This window comes from Gymnodraco acuticeps, unplaced genomic scaffold (assembly GCF_902827175.1).
Source record: "Gymnodraco acuticeps unplaced genomic scaffold, fGymAcu1.1, whole genome shotgun sequence".
NCBI classification, from domain to species: Eukaryota; Metazoa; Chordata; class Actinopteri; order Perciformes; family Bathydraconidae; genus Gymnodraco; species Gymnodraco acuticeps.
In genome coordinates this window covers 18,478-35,529 of record NW_022989795.1, presented here as the reverse complement: position 1 = coordinate 35,529, position 17,052 = coordinate 18,478, and the positions used below count along the sequence as shown (strand labels likewise).

Sequence of the window (17,052 nt, the reverse complement as noted above, 5' to 3'; positions counted from 1 at the left end):
GGGCATACTGAGCCCCAGCCTGGAGCATACTGCGCCCCAGCCTGGAGCAGAAGCCCTCACGCAAGTAAGGTTGACGTGGTCATCAACAACGCCCTCAGGATTATAACTGGATGCTTGAAGCCTACCCCTGTGTCCCTCTTGCCAGTCCTCGCGGGAATAGCTCCGGCCGGCCTCCGACGGGAGGTTGCCACCCTCGCCCTGGCCAGGAGAGCCCAAAAGCATGACTGGCACATCCTGCATAACACGACAACGAGAGCAGCGCCCCTAAGTAGGCTCAAGTCCCGCCTCCCCTTCAACAAGGCAGCACAAGAGATTCTCAATTCCACCTCTGAGGACCTCTCCAGAGATGCATGGTTGGCGGCTGCTTGGAAGCAGGAGTGGGAGCTAGCCGGGCCCTCCCGCATCCATCGCTACATCTGGGACCCAGGAGATGGCGCCATAGGAGGAGACGACCTACCAGGCCGGCAATGGACCACACTAAACCGCCTACGAACTGGGGTCGGTCGCTTCAAAACATCAATGAAGAAGTGGGGCCTGGCAGACAGTGCTGCATGCGAGTGCGGTGACCCTGAACAGACTGCCGAACATATAACAACCACCTGCCCCTTTATATAGACCACCCTCGGAAGCCAGCCTCTTCGACTTAGGACCAGAGCATGGCTACACGACACCGAGTTGGACCTCTGACGTTACACGAAAGAAAAGAAGATCACACGGTTGCATGACAGACCCACCTCACCCCCTTTGATTTTATTATCTATTCGTACTAATATACATTTGTACGAAAGGACTCACACTTTGTCTGAATGAGATGTGGTCTTTGTTACGATATCATCAAAAACAAGCTTCCAATTTCCACAGCATTTTCACCGGTGCTTTTGTGAAAAGTTTGGATATTTTTAAACACTGACCCCAGAAAAAAATGATGCAGTTTCTCTCCGAGGCGACGGCATGTTCCCTCTCCTCGTTAGAAACGTTAGACCAAAGAAGGTGATGTTGGTGTCAGTGCCTGCGACCATAACAACTACTGAATGACATTTCATCCCTTCAGAATCCTAAATATCACAAACGCATAGTCTAACGGCCGCTAAGAAAATGATTGCGGTGCGCTGGAAGCCTCCACACGATTGATCCATTAAGCCAGTGGTTTTCAAACTGTGGGGCGCGACCCCTGGTGGGTCGCGGAGGTACTGCAGGGGGGGTCGCGGGAAGATTTTATTATTTTCTCCTTTTAGCTTTGTGAAGCACCTTGAGAGATGACATTGTTTTTAAAGTGTGCTATATAAATCAAATGTATTATTATTATTATTCAATTGTAAACAAACACTGCTCGAACATATCTCACTGGTCAGAGAGCTGTGGGCATAATGCTGCCTTTTGCAACATCCTACTTGTGTGAGAGGCTTTTTCTTGCTGCCATCAAAACCAAATACAGATCAAAGCTGAACATTGAGAATGAACTGAGGGGCCGTCTCAAAACAAGTCATCGATGAGCTCGTGTGGAATAGGAATGGTAAAGTGATGTGATCGTTTGCAACCTGCAGTAGAAATAGTAGTTAATTAACATATTATCCTTAAAGAAATTTGAATTTAAAAATCTGCTACTCAGGGAAGAAGGCCTGCTAGTTTGAATTAGGCCACATTAATTCACAGTATCTGACAAGCACTTTTGTTCAAGTGTAATCCATAATAAAATATAAATATAGTTGGATCTTTATATCTTCTTATTATCAGCAGAGAAAATGTAATGTTTTTACAACAATATACAATTAATCCTACCAATATAGAAGGGAACCGGGTTGGGGGGGGGGGCCCGAAAATATTTCCAATTACCCAAGGGGGGCCCGACTGAAAGAGTTTGGGAACCACTGGGTTAAGCGATGGGGTTTAACTTTTCTCGCTGTTGTCCATTTGGAACTGTCAACAGCCGTATCAATGGACGAACAGGATGATGCGAGTGTGTGGCGTGCAGCGGCCGAGTCATTGAAACGTCGGCTCCGATTCCTTTTCCGTGTGCACATGTCATTTGAAGCTACTTGTTGCCACTTGATCCTGGGAGGGTGGGGTCTTTAGTGTATTGTGTTTTGTAAGGGACTTGTTTGTTTGTTCTTTCACATGGTATGTATGTGTTTTGTATCAAGTGCTCACAACAAAAGACAAAATAATCTGATGCTCAGAAGAAGGCGCCATGTGGACACAGGCCCTAACGCGTGCTGGGTGTGTTTACCGTTGAGGATCTGCTGCACGGCCTCGTTGCCCATCTGCGAGGCGGTGAAGCCCTGCAGAGACACGATGGAGGCGTCGGCCCCGAAGCTCAGCAGCAGCTTGCAGGTCTGGATGTGACCGGCGAGCGCCGCTCTGTGGAGAGACGTCTGGCCGAGTGTGTCCACCGCGTTCACCTGGAGGCAGAGGAGGTTTCAGAAACACACACACACTTTATATCCTACCAGGTCTATCGCTTTTCCAACCCAGTTTAGATTTAACCACGGCCACTTCTGCATCGACGAAGCTCCGCGGGACAAAAAGAAAACGCCGCCCTCCCCAACAAAGCTCAAGTGATGTCATGCCTGGCAAGCAGAATATTTCTATCTTATTTTATTAATCTAACATTCTTCAATAGCAATATTTATTTTTACATTGGTCTTTTTTTATTATACTTAATCGTTTAACCTTTATTAGAATTATGGCATTTTTATTACTATTATCTTTTTATTTGTATTCCTGTTGTACCTGTATGTTCACTGTTTTATATGTTATATTGTTGCAGTTGTCTTGTGAGAGAAACCATTATTTATTTTATTAGTAGTGACCTCCTTGTGTCTCTTAACCTGATCACATGTTATCTGTTGCTCATGTACCTTTAAAGTTCTTAAACAATCTGAGGGGAATTTCTTCTTGTTTATTTTTAACTTTGAGCTGCACGTGTTGTATGAAAAGTGCTATATAAATAAAGCTTTATTATTACTGTCATTATTATTTTATATACTCAAAGCACATATACTCAAATACTGTCCTTAAGTTGGTACAAAACATGACAAACAACAAAACGAGCTTTCAGGCTACAGATTAGTTGCCAGTCGCTTCATCTTAAAATAATGGTGACTTAATAATAAAAGATTAATTAACATTTACGTTAAATAACATTTTTATTTTTTATTCATCTACTTGGAAAAACACTGTTAACGGACTTAAATTCATATTTCGTGGGATGAAAACGCTGCTTTCGTCATGTGGAAGTGGGCGTGGCCAAATCTAAACTGGGTTGGAAAACGTTAGACGCCACCAGATCACATTATCTAACCCCGTTTAACTTCAGGCAGAATGGACCAATCACAGACCTTCGCTCCGTGTTTCTGCAGCACCTCCAGGATGTCGTTGTGAGCTCTCTCAGCGGCAACGTGCAGCGGAGTCATGAAGCTAGAAGACACAACGGACAGGAAGTTATCACCTGATTTCCTGCCACCATTGATTGTCTTCTTGGTACTTGATGCGAGTCAACGTGCAGTTTGCTTTTCTTCCCCCCCCCCCCGCGATATTTAGGAGAACTAAAGGTTGTGGACTTACTCTTTGTTCTTCTCGTTGATGTTGGCTCCTTTACGCAGCAACAGCTCAGTCACCTGCTTCCTCTTGGGGTGAGGGGAGGCCACGGCACAGTGCTACACACACACACACACACACACACACACACACACACACACACACACACACACACACACACACACCGACACACACACACACACACACACACACACACACACACACACACACACACACACACACACACACACACACACACACACACACAACACACCACACACACACACACACACACACACACACACCACACACACACACACACACACACACACACACACACACACACACACACACACACACACACACACACCCACACACACACACACACACCACACACACACACACACACACACACGATTAGTGCGCTGGTATCTGGACCTGCCGGCTCAGGACAAATGTACGGACCTCTGCATCACTCTCAGTTTTTAAGACCCACATGTTCCGCACTGCATTTTACTTTTCCTTTATTTGTTTTGTATTCTAACCTTTTACGCTCTTAACCGGTTTTTGTTATATTACCATATTGTATTCAATATGCTCCTTAGATATCTTTTTATTATTTCCTCCTTATAGCATTGTGAAGCACCTTGAGATGACGATGTTTATGAAAGTGTGCTATACAAATGAAATGTATTATTGAATGTTCTCAGTGAGTGCCCGTTTGCTTAACCGATAGCAAATCACATCAACATGACTGCTCCAGAGCAATCCTGACAAGACCACTTTAAATCCTCAGATAAATGTTATTAATATATCAGAATTCAGAAAACATGATTTGTAACCAGGGAGGAAGCTAAAACAAGGAGCAAAGATAGCTCAGTTTAAGCAGTGATTTGAAAGAAGAAAATAAATCCTACGCAACACGAGTTCTAAAACAACACTGAGTAACAACGTGTTTTACCTCAAAGCTAAAAAAACAGAATTTTTTTCAACATTGACACCTTTAAGAACTATTCCAAAAACTACCAACGTAACGGATTGAAATGTTTTATTGTCCCTGCAGTCGAATGGCACAAGCATTTCGGCAGATAGAAACAAAGCGAAGCTACAAGTGATGCACCGTCTTAGTTTGGTCATTTTTGTCTCGATTTAATAAAGATTTCTTTGGTGATTTGGTGCATTGATGATGCTGAATACCTCATTTCCATGTCTCTTAAACACATATTTTAAAGTGGAGCTTCGGCGGAGACAGAGCTCAAACAAGGAGCATTGTTATCTCTGTTCCAGCAGGGATTGTAACGCAACAGTGAAATCTATATTTGATCTTAAGCCCCAACATAAGGATAAAAGGTTGATTCTCAAAGTTGCACCATCTTAACTATTTGGTCATTTCTGTCTTGATTCGATAAAGATTTGGTGCATTTCTCACGCGGAGTGACTCATTTCCATGTCTCTAAAACACATATTTTAAAGTGGTGCTTCGGTATGATTCCTGAGGATTGTAAGTTTTACAGATCTTTCGATTGCATCCACTTATCAAGGAGTAAACTAAATCTTACGAGTGTTTTTAAATGCCCAGTTAAATGATAATTATAAAATCTGAAATCAGTGGTTCTTGTTAAATGTGTAACAGAGACAGAGCTCAAACAAGGAGCATTGATCAGGGTTCATACACTTTTTCACCAAGGATTTTTAATGACTTCTCCAGGACCGTTACCTAATTTTCCATGACCAAAAACATGACTCTCTCTCAGCGTACCACTGGAAAAGGTTTATTTTAACATGGAAGAGGAAAATAAGGTCTGAAACATGTTGTGCCTCTAAAACAAATCCAATAGGCTTACTAGCTTCCACAGCTACTAACTAAAATCTCTCACCGGCAAAACACCTCGTCAGTTAAATGCCATTTTACGTTTCATTACTATACGATACAGTATTTATTATCATTATAGTATTACTATTTCAGCGATTAGATAAAATATACATGATATTTGATGCAACTTTAGTTACATTTCCATGACTTTTCCAGGGCCTGGAATTAGCATTTTGAATTTCCATGACTTTTCCAGGTTTTAAATGACCGTAAGAACCCTGCTTGATATCTCTGTTCCAGCAGGGATTTTAACGTCCACAGTGGAATCTATATTTGATCTTAAGCCCCAACATAAGGACTGAAGGTAGATTCTCACCAGCGCGGTCTCGTTGGTCTGAGGGTGTTTGAAGCTGATGATCTCCAGAGCCAGAGTCTTCTTCACTTTGGCCATGTCCGCCTCCCGGGCCGCCTGCAGCAGCGAGTGACCTTTGAACTCGTCTACATCGGAGAGAAAGAGGAACAAGTTCATACATTTATTTGTTGTAAATATATAAATGTATATATATTATCACTTATTTGTGATGTATTACTATATAACTACCATTCTGTATATGCATTTGTATCAACTGTATTTATTTTATATTTAAATGGTGTCATGTTAATGGATGTCTTTTTTGTGTTTCTGTTAATGGGGACAGTTATGGAGGCTAAACAAGAGAGACATATTTTACTATTCATTGTTTAGATACTTTAATGTATCACTACAATGTGTCTATGTATTTGTATTACTTAATTAATGAAATTGCAATGTTGTCAAGTACGTTTTTTTGTTGCCGTCCTTAAAAAATACATGTTTTACCGTACCTTATATTTGATCTATGTAAATCATTTTCTTATTATAACTACCATAATGTGTATTGATTCATATTTGCTGTATTTAGTTGGATTTATATATAATTAAATCAAATGTAATTTGTATTAACATTCTTTTTTAAAGTGTTTTTATTATGACTATTTATTTAACTTTTTCATTTCAGCGTTTTGGTCAGGTACGTTTTTGTGTCTTAAAGAAATGTGGAAAATAATAAAAACAACGGTTAAATAATATCGCTTTTCCAATGAAACCATATGTATCAACACTACGAAACACTCTGCTTTATGTCATAAATGTGCAATAATACAATTACATATCTTCCACTAAGGTCTTTTGTTACCATACCGCTCCCACCGTACAGTTTAACATTCATTATTTGTCCATCTTTGTTTCTTGTTTGATTTGCTCTTTTTACTGCACTGTTGGTATTCTTATTATACAGTTTTATTATTATGTATCTTTTGTAACTCTGGCACAAGAATTTCCCTCAATTTTATTTCAATGTAAATACTGCTATATTTTACTATATTTGGTAATGTTATTATAGTGTTCTTAAAATAGATCTATCTGTGTCCTTCATCTTAGTTTTACTTTGATGTACGCGCCACGACATCAAGTCAAATTCCTCATACGTGTCAACCTACGTGTGTGTGTGTGTGTGTGTGTGTGTGTGTGTGTGTGTGTGTGGGGGGGAAAGGTCCATTGTTACAGCAGGCAAAAAGCCAAAGACAGCTTAATGATACCTAAGAAGCATGCGTAAAACAGAGAGTGTGAGACTGAATACTCACAGGAGAGTCTTTCTTTCAGCTCGGGGGTGGGGGCCATGTCCACGGCGCTCTTGCTGTGGCAGTTGAGCAGCGTGGGGTCGGCCCCGTGGCTCAGGAGCAGCGAACAGACCTCCACTCTGTTCTTCGAGGCCGCCTCGTGGAGAGGAGTGAACTGCCACAGGTCCATCGCGTTCACACAGGCGCCGTGCTGCGGGCGGAACACAACATTAGGGTTTGAGATTTATTTCCACACAAAATAAATACATTTTCATTCCCTTACTTGGACCAAGTGTCATTCTCTACATTAAGAGGGTTTCCTCCTTCAGCCTAGCGCTACTATGCACTTTGGATTTGACTGTTTTTGTGTTTTCCTGTAACCTTGTCCTGTATACATTCATCTGTATTTGTTTATATATTTTTTGATAATCATTACCATCTAACTTCATTTTGTTGTTGCCTCTATTCCTCAGATAGAGAATGGTAGGGCAGCATTGAACAATATAAGAAATTAATACAGTATATGTTTTTTAAGAAGATCTGCAAACAATAAATGGACATTAATACGTCTGTGGAATATGATTATCTCTCTATGATATTTAAAGGTCCCATGTCATGCTTTTCTGGTTATCACCCGTCCCCTTGTTGTTATGAAGGTTTTTCTGCATGTAAACGGTCTGCAGTCACAAACCCTCAAAGTGCACCCTGTAGCGAGTAGAACTCTAACACAGAGAAGACCTGTCTGTGCTGCCCCAGAACGCCTCGTTGGACATTTCTCTTTTTCCATTGTTTTCTTCTTCGGTCTAGTGACGTTACGTCCGCGGAGCCGTTACGTTTCCTCACACACACACAATCAATCTTTTCTCAGCTGCAGCTCCGCAGATTTCTCAGTCTGAGACGGCGGGACGCGGCAGGTGTGTGTGTGTGTGTGTGTGTGTGTGTGTGTGCTCGGGCTGGTTTCGGGCTGTGTTTCGCTGTCTCGCCGACCCCACGCAGCAACAAGGAAACCACACCAGTAACCCAGCTCACACTGTCCGCTCCAGCAGGGAGCCCCTCAACGTCCCGCCAACACGGCACCCAGACCCCACGCAGCATTCTCATCTGTTTGTCATTACTGGTGTCATTTCCTGGTTGCTAACAAACACCATTGTAACACATAACCACTGATGTTCCGCTGTAACGGTGGTGGACTCATCAGAACAGAGTGGGCGAGCTGACCAATCAGAGCACAGTGGGCTAATGGGGGGGGGGGGGGGGGGGGGGCAGGAGCTCCAACAAGGCGTGTAGGACAGAGAGTGAATACACATACTATACAGAGATGCTGTGAGAAACCAATGTGAGTTTGGTACATTGAACAATTTAAATCTATTCTAGTCGACCTCAACAATGGAATTATGATCAGTAGAAACGGCCATGACATGGGACCTTTAACACATATTTAGCCTCCTGCAACGTGAATATTGCACTAGCCATTTCAATTGACTGTGAAACCTGTTGTGGTTCTTACTTTAAGCAGGAGCTCGGTGACCTCAAAGTGGCCGTAGGAGCAGGCGTTGTGAAGAGGAACCAGGCCACTGCAGAGACACAAAAAGCATTGCATTATTAAAAGATGTAGTATTTTAAACGCTGTGGCTCAGTGGGAAAGTGCGCTGATCAAGTTTGAGTCCCACTGCAGTCAGCATGTCGCTGTGTCCCTGGACAAGACACTTCACCCCAAACAAAAAAAAGCGTCTCACCCCTTGTCCTTGGCGTGAACATCGGCCCCGTGCTGCAGGAGGAGCTGGACGATGCGGACGCGGTTGTATCCGGCGGCCAGGTGCAGCGGCGTGGACTGGAAGAGAAGACGGCTTGTTAGCAAACAAAGATGGCCGCCGGGGGGTCAGTGTGTGTGTGCTGCCTTCAGGAGCAAGCGGCTGATTAGGGCCAGAAGCATGTGTTTGAGTTGCAGATGAATGGCTGATGCGATGATGCAAAGTCAATGGTGGGTAGAAAGAAAATGAAAAAATTCAGCGATAAAAATTTATTTAGTTTCTGTCTGAGTGACAACTTCAACGGCATGTACCTTTAAGGACACTTCCCAATATCAGCAGAATAACGTATTATACCTAAGTCTGAGGGGTTTTAAATGAGGTTTTATGCGGAGAGATGACAAGAAAGACAGCAACTGTTAAGTTCAAAATGGCTGCGTAGGCATTACGGTAGGGAGATGATAGCTTGATCATGGCTATGTCTGCACGTAAAAAATCATTCATATTTATCAAAATGTTACTTCTTGATGTTCATTTACGACTTTTGGATCCTAAATTGAAAAGTTAATACTCAAAAAAGCTTTACCTGCAGTGAATATACTAAGGGAATTCAACACTGGATTCAGATTTGATGAAATGCTATCAAACCCCAACTGTAATTTGATGTGAGGAAGCTACAAAAAGCAGGAAGATTGCTTTAATTAGATCAAATAACTTTCTTTCTTTCAGCTAAGAAAAATAAGTCTTTGAAGTGAAATCCAACTTCAGGGGCCTTTGTTCTGAAAAAGTATTGCTCAGGTCAAGCCAACAGTCAAAAAGGAGGGACTTTCCATGCAGTGTGATATTAATATAACTCCAAAAACGGATAGATCTCAAGCCACAGTGATACAAGGTCGAATCATGGAGGCCTCGTTCAGAGTGGGATGACACGAGCATGTTAGCAGTCATTACCATGGAGGGTTAGCATTAGCATAGCACGAGAATGACAGGTGAAAAACTTTAGTCCATTAACCGCTTCCAACGTGAAGTAGACACACATTTCACTGACTGAGGAATCGTTTGACACAATGCAAAGGGTGGGGGGTTAGGTCTTCGGGCATGCATGAGTGATCATCCAAAAGGAAAATTGATTAATGAATAAATAAATAAATAAAGTCCAAATCAGAAAGACTGACTGAAAAGCAAGTGCTTGAAAAGTGTGAGTGTGCAAGGAGAGGACAGACGCTGAAGAGAAAGCAGGCAGAGGACACTGTGGACTCCTCTCAAAGTCCAAACAAGACGAGTCGTCACCATGACACCAACCCAAATCACTCATTCAATCATAACCACACACACAGTGACAGACACACTCTTCCACTGACAGTCACACACACTGACATACACTCTCTCTCTCACACACACACAGTGACAGACACACTCTCTCTCACACACACACACAGTGACAGACACTCTCACACACACACAGACAGTCACACACACACACAGTGACAGACACACTCTCTCTCACACACACAGTGACAGACACTCTCTCTCTCACACACACACACACACACACACACACACACACACACACACAGACAGTCTCACACACAGACAGTCTCACACACAGACAGTCTCACACACAGACAGTCTCAGTCTCACACACACACACACACACACACACACAGTCCCACACACACACACACACACACAGTCTCACACAGACAGTCTCACACACACACACACACACACACACACGCACACACACACACACACACACACGATGTGCAGTGACAGCCAGATTATTGGTCAAATAAAAACAATGGATTACAAAAAAATAAGGAATGTAAGAATCACAACAGAGCATCAATCAAGCGGCCGTTATCAAAACTTACCAGCATTTTCTGGGATGTTGACTGATGGACAAATGTTGCCAGAGTCACACGGAAAACAAAAACGAAACAAAAATTACAAAAATTACATTTCTCTTTTCACAGCAATGTTTTTTCTCTTCCTTCTTAAGTCGATGCAACACAAGCCCTGGTTATTGAATCACTGTTTGATCCGTCAAAAGGCCAGAGAGGGGGAGGGCTGAGTGTGTGAACCTTCTCCCTTTTCTCTGTAGCGTTGGGAACTGGTTCACGGTGCCCGCTGTTTAAATCGCAGACACAATCTACACTGACGGATCATGCAAACTCTAAATATACTGCAAAGGAGGCGAGGAAGGAGTCACACTTTAACTTCTGTTGGAGAAAACAGGGTTAGGATATACTGTTAGCCACATTAGACATTCAGAGAGAGAGGAGCTAGTGGTTTGTACACAAATAAGACAATCTAAATAAGCTCTAAAGAGATCAGTGCCTGACACGACTTGGGAATGAAATGCAAAAACAATCCTACACCGTCTTCCCTACGGTGGCTGGCGAGGGCCATTCGGAGTAATGTGCCAAAAGACATGCAGATGAGGAACCATCTTCACGAAACATGCAGTGTTTACTAAAAGAGCTGCATAAACTAAATGCTGCAAGAAGACCGGATGAAAAAGTTGGTTAACTGTCGCTGTTGGTGGAAAGTCACCTAAAATGTAAGTTTCATCATTCCGATATAATTAGGTTAGGTAAATTCGCTAACTAGTTTACAGCAGATGTTTAATAATGTCGGACGAACATTTTAGGTAACGTCCCATGAACAGAGACAGTCTTTATAATCCCTGGTTTCTGTTGTGAGCTTCTTGCAGCGTTTCGTTTATGCATCGCTTTTAGTAAACGCTCGTATGTCTTGTCAAGATGTTTCTTCATCGGCATGTGTTTTGGCACCTTAGTTTTGGGCCGTTGTAGCTCGTTTGCACCCGTTCCCACTGTATGACCCATCTAGAACACTCAGAGGAACATAATCATGCTCTAGACCAGGGGTGTCAAACTCAAGGCCCGGGGGCTTCAAAATGTACTTTTCCCCAGAATGTGGCTTTTCTTTTTCATTTTGTGACATTCTCACTGAAGAGACTTGCATTTTTTACCCTAGACTTCTGCTTTCAGGCGTAGTTAATTATGCAGTTACGGCCCGTCCACACAGCGGCGTGCGTTGAAGCTTCCAACGCTTCTGCCCATTCACTTTGAATGGGGTGACGTCACTTTTAGCCGAACTGCATTGTGGGAAGCGACGTGGAGCGTTGCTGGCGTGGCTCGCTGCAAAAGTTGAGCAATGTTCAACTTTTGACGCCTCGGCAGAAGCGTCAGCCAATCGAATCATATGCCAGTACAAGCTCTAGCCAATCAAACCGCTGCTTGTGTGTCAGGGGCGGGAGATTCATGTGATTGGTTGTTGGTCGAGTGTCAGACACGCCCGCCGGCAAGCGTCAACGCACGCCGCTGTGTGGACGGGCCGTTATTACCCTATCTGATATGAATCCAATGCAGAGGCAATAATGTAATATAGTACATTATTATATATATATTAAACATTTATATATGTATTTTTATATTTAAAGTTACAACCGGCCCTTTGAGTGCAACCATAATGCTGATGTGGCCCGAGATGAAAATGAGTTTGACCCCCCTGCTCGAGACGCTTCAAATAACTTCCAATCACTTTGATGTACAAAGAAATGAACCTACATTTAAAGACCACAACTAGCTTTGCTCCAGCGTGGAAAAGCGATTATGTGGAAGAATGTCCAGATACCCAGCCAAACCACGCTATAAAAACAAACCCACTAAACTGTAAATAAAAGTAATGTGTCTTCTTCTGTAGTTAAGGGAAATGAACACAGACCAAACTAATCTAACTATCTGGACTCAAAAAATGTTTTTTTATGGTGGGAAAAATCCCATCTGGCAATACAAAACACCTAAAGTTAAGATGTTATAATAGAACAAACTGGATTTGAAGTCTTAAAAACGGTAAGTTGGCATCATCCTGCTACAAACCCAAGGACACAAATCTCCGCGATATCTGCAACAAACTAATCTAGCCTAGTATAAAGTATTTCATAAAATGGCCTCGTTCACAGCATGCTGTATCCAAATGTGTTTATGCAGTTAGTGAAATGGTGCGGGACGAGCGGTTCTCTACCTTGCGTCCATCGCTGGCATGGCAGTTCACATTTAATGGAGTCAGCAGTGCCATCAGCTTTTCTTCATTTCCACTCCTGTAATTACATGGTTGAAAGAGACTGCTGTCATTAGGGCAACAGGAGAACACATGGTGTTATCATGCACTGGTCAAATGGAAGATCTTAGGCTGTGGACTAGTGGAAAGACAACATCCCAAAATACACATTATTGGTGTTTAAAACGGTTCTGAATTCACCATAAATTAGGGTAAGATAAGGAAAATGAAGGTCTTAATGTAACGTTAAAATGTTGACCCTATTCAATAGTCTCCCCCCTTTCTTATCAAAATCCACTTTGCTTTCAATATAGATTACATCATTTAAAAGTAGTCTTTCACAGATGATAATACTGCTTTACTGGATGTAACTAGGTAGTACTTATTCACATGTAAGAGTTGTACGTGATGTCTATGTTGCATGGGGCTGTTTGACTCTGGAGGTAAATATGTCTGGCTGATACTCACCTTGCTGCTTCCAGAAGTTCATCCTTCTTGTATTCACCTGGATGGAAATAACATTTATTTCAGAGCACTTTCCATACATTCGAGAATAAAGTGGAACATTTATTTAATGATTAAAATATTGATTGTGAGAGGAAGCGAGCTGAGAGGCACTGACCGGTGAGAACAGCCTTGGCTGAAGGGTCGGCGAGATCCAGAGCAGATTTCCCGTCAGTGTTGCGGATGTTTGGATCTGCGCCATGCTGGAGTAACACTGAGAGGAGCAGATAGGAACATACTTCAATAACAATTCCTATGTTATGTAACTGTTGTGTCACCCAGTACCTGAGGTGTAAAGATACTAAGTAGATTTACTCAAGTACTTTCTATTTTATGTTACTTTGTACTTTTCCTCCACTACATGTATTTAATCCCTTTAGTCACAGATGTGGATGAATGATGTGAAATATACTCAAGTGTTGAATCAGACTTTAGTTCCACCTGGAGTAAATCCACCAGCTACCCTGCAGTATACAAAGTCATTCAGACTAGCTGCACCTTCACCAGCTTTGAGAACACTTTCATGATCAATCATTATAAAACATATCATATATATTATTCTGAAATGGACCAATCTGCACAACGAATACTTTTACTGTCGCTACTTTCACTATATTTTGATGAGAATACTTTTCTACTTTCACTTGAGGAACATTTTGAATGCCGGACTTTTACTGTAACAGAGTATTCCTACACTCTGGTACTTCTACTTTTACTCAAGTACAAGATCTGAGTACTTCTACTTTTACTCAAGTACAAAATCTGAGTACTTCTACTTTTACTCAAGCACAAGATCTGAGTACTTCTACTTTTACTCAAGTACAAGACCTGAGTACTTCTACTTTTACTCAAGTACAAGATCTGAGTACTTCTACTTTTGATCTGAGTACTTCTACTTTTACTCAAGTACAAGATCTGAGTACTTCTACTTTTAGTCAAGAACAAGATCTGAGTACTTCTACTTTTACTCAAGTACAAGACCTGAGTACTTCTACTTTTACTCAAGTACAAGATCTGAGTACTTCTACTTTTAGTCAAGAACAAGATCTGAGTACTTCTACTTTTAGTCAAGAACAAGATCTGAGTACTTCTACTTTTGATCTAAGTACTTCTACTTTTACTCAAGTACAAGATCTGAGTACTTCTACTTTTAGTCAAGAACAAGATCCGAGTACTTCTACTTTTGATCTGAGTACTTCTACTTTTACTCAAGTACAAGACCTGAGTACTTCTACTTTTGATCTGAGTACTTCTACTTTTAATCAAGAACAAGATCCGAGTACTTCTACCACCTCTGCCCAGTACACTGATTAAATCTGACAAAACATGTGTGTTGTTTACATCAAAAACCAACATATAAAGTTATTTTCATGAACATAGGCTAAATAGCAGTTCATGTTAAATAGGACTAGATCATGACTATAATCATGAACAATTTGCACAAAAGCTACCATGCACACATTACGAAGGGCCAAATTACAGCTAACAAAATCTGTCTGTCTAGAAAACCTTACAGATTTGCATAATTCCCTGAACACGGTGACCCTTACCAATGCAGACGTCTATCTTTCCCTTGATGGCAGCCTCGTGTAACGGGGTGTAGTTCCAGTTATCTCTGGCGTTGGGGTCTGCTCCCTGACACAAGAGGAGGCTGACAACCTCTGCGTGGCCGAAAGAGCAGGCGTTATGCAGGGGGATAAGTCCGCCATCATCCCTGGCGTGAACATTGGCGCCCGTCTGCAGGAGGTGCTCCACCACATCCTTTCTGCCAAAACCTGGAAGAGGATCAAAAGGCATTTCAGTTCAGCTTTTCCTCAATATTTGACTCCTCTTAAATATAACTACCAAGGCTATTCCTTCTATAAATACTTAAATTCAAACATACCTAAAGAATTCACTATTAGATATGATCCTTGTTGATGCATAGAAAAGATGTTTGCATCTCTAAGCCGTGAGTTACACAGTTATTACATTTAATTTGTCCAAAACTATTTGTACTATGCTTTATTGTTTCTAGTTCATGTTCTAAAAGAATATCATTTTCCTTGTAAAGAAAACATGCTTATATGCTTTTTTTCAAAATGCATATAAACATAAGAAGTAATGCCAAATGTATATTTATGTAAAGATGTGTATGTAATTGTACAAACATTTGGCAAAACTCTGTCATTATGGTGATGTCAATAAAGCTCTTTGAATTTGAATCATGAAAGTCAAGCATGTGAAGGTGTAAAAAGTGGCAGAATTGTGCTAAACAGACACAGTAATGTGGGCATATTCTAATATTGCAAATGAAATTAGCCTGAAACTGACATTTTAGCTAAATTAGAGGTCTGTGGTGACGGATTAGCTGAAGTACAGAAATGTTGACATCTGCATTAGAGAGCGTCACATTAGCAGCTTAGCAACACTAGCCGTTTAAACTGAACGTTGTGTTTACACCACAACACAACAACATTAGCTATATAACCGTTAAAGTCTAATACAGCTAATGCAAGCATAAACATAACTGAGACTTTTTCTTAGCTCATCGTTACAGTATGATAGCTTTAAAAACACAATTTAAATTATTGTAATTTTTTTTCTGTCTGCCCTGTAGGCTATGTATTTAATGTGTTGTTGTTTTGACTGTTATACAGTATATATTTTATTAATCGTAAAGTAAACCTGGGTATTTTGACAGTGCCTCAAAAACATAATGTATTGTTATTATTATTATAGCTAATGTTAGCATAAACATAGCGGGGCCATTAGCTTAATCGTTTAAGTATGAGAGCGTGGCATAAACATAGAGTATGATAGCTTATGTTAGCATAACCATAGTTACAGTATGATAGCTAATGTAAGCATAAACATAGCTGAGACATTAGCTATGTTTATGCTATCATTAGCTTAATCGTTAAAATATCATAGCTAATGTTAGCATAAACATAGCTGAAGCAGTTGCTATGTTTTTGCTAACATTAGCTTTAACGTTAAAGTATGATAGCTTTAACGTTAAAGTATGATAGCTAATCTTAGCATCATAGTAAAAGTATGAGAGCTACAGTATTTTTCGTTACAAACTATGATAGCTAATGTAAGCATTAACATAGCTTCGTCGTTAAAGTATGATAGCTAATGTTAGCATAAACATAGCCGAGCCGTTAGCTTTACCCGCAGCGAAGTGGAGCGGGGTTGATTTTCGACCAGCCATGTCCTTCGCGTTTACATTCACCGAGTCCACCAGTCTCTTCACCCGGGAAACGTCTCCGTTCCGACAGGCCTCGAACAGCTCCCTGAAGGCCCCTCCGCTGCTGCCGTCCGCCGGGCTGGAGGCTCCGGATCCGGGGCTGGAGACGCTGCTGCCACTGCCTCCGGAGGTTGTTGTCGTGGAGAAGCTCGCACTGCTCGGTAGCACCGGGACGAGGAGGTCCGGGGAGGCCGGAGCGACGTCGATTCCACCGGCGCATTCCCTCTCACTCTCCGGGGGAACGATCAGGGCCATCGGCGGAGGAGAGCCCGGAGCGGCCGAGAGAGAGCTGTTTCTCGGCGGAGACTGTATGGTGCTTTGCTGCTGCGAGGAGCGACGAGACACCGCCATTACAGCAGCTCCTCTCAGTCGACAATAAAAAGCTGCTCCTCCTTTCCGGTGAAAGTAGGTCGTATTTCCTGTCAGCTGTTTTCCCTCAGTGTGATTGATTGATTGATTGATTGAAAAGTGTATTAACAGCTTGTATATTGGGT

General features: G+C 41.8%; 1 protein-coding gene across 1 annotated transcript; it reads right to left on the bottom strand.

The window, feature by feature from the left end:
- Positions 1-2,227: 2,227 nt before the first annotated feature.
- LOC117550017 (poly [ADP-ribose] polymerase tankyrase-1-like) lies at positions 2,228-16,945 on the bottom strand (the record flags this gene model as incomplete). Its single annotated transcript, XM_034222287.1, is given in 13 exon segments — positions 2,228-2,399; positions 3,339-3,417; positions 3,565-3,656; positions 5,727-5,848; positions 7,013-7,199; positions 8,496-8,562; positions 8,725-8,819; positions 10,611-10,631; positions 12,787-12,862; positions 13,291-13,327; positions 13,445-13,540; positions 14,877-15,101; positions 16,483-16,945. Coding segments are annotated over 13 exon segments (1,696 nt in total), but the record flags the coding sequence as incomplete, so codon positions are not given.
- Between the last annotated feature and the right edge of the window lie 107 nt (positions 16,946-17,052).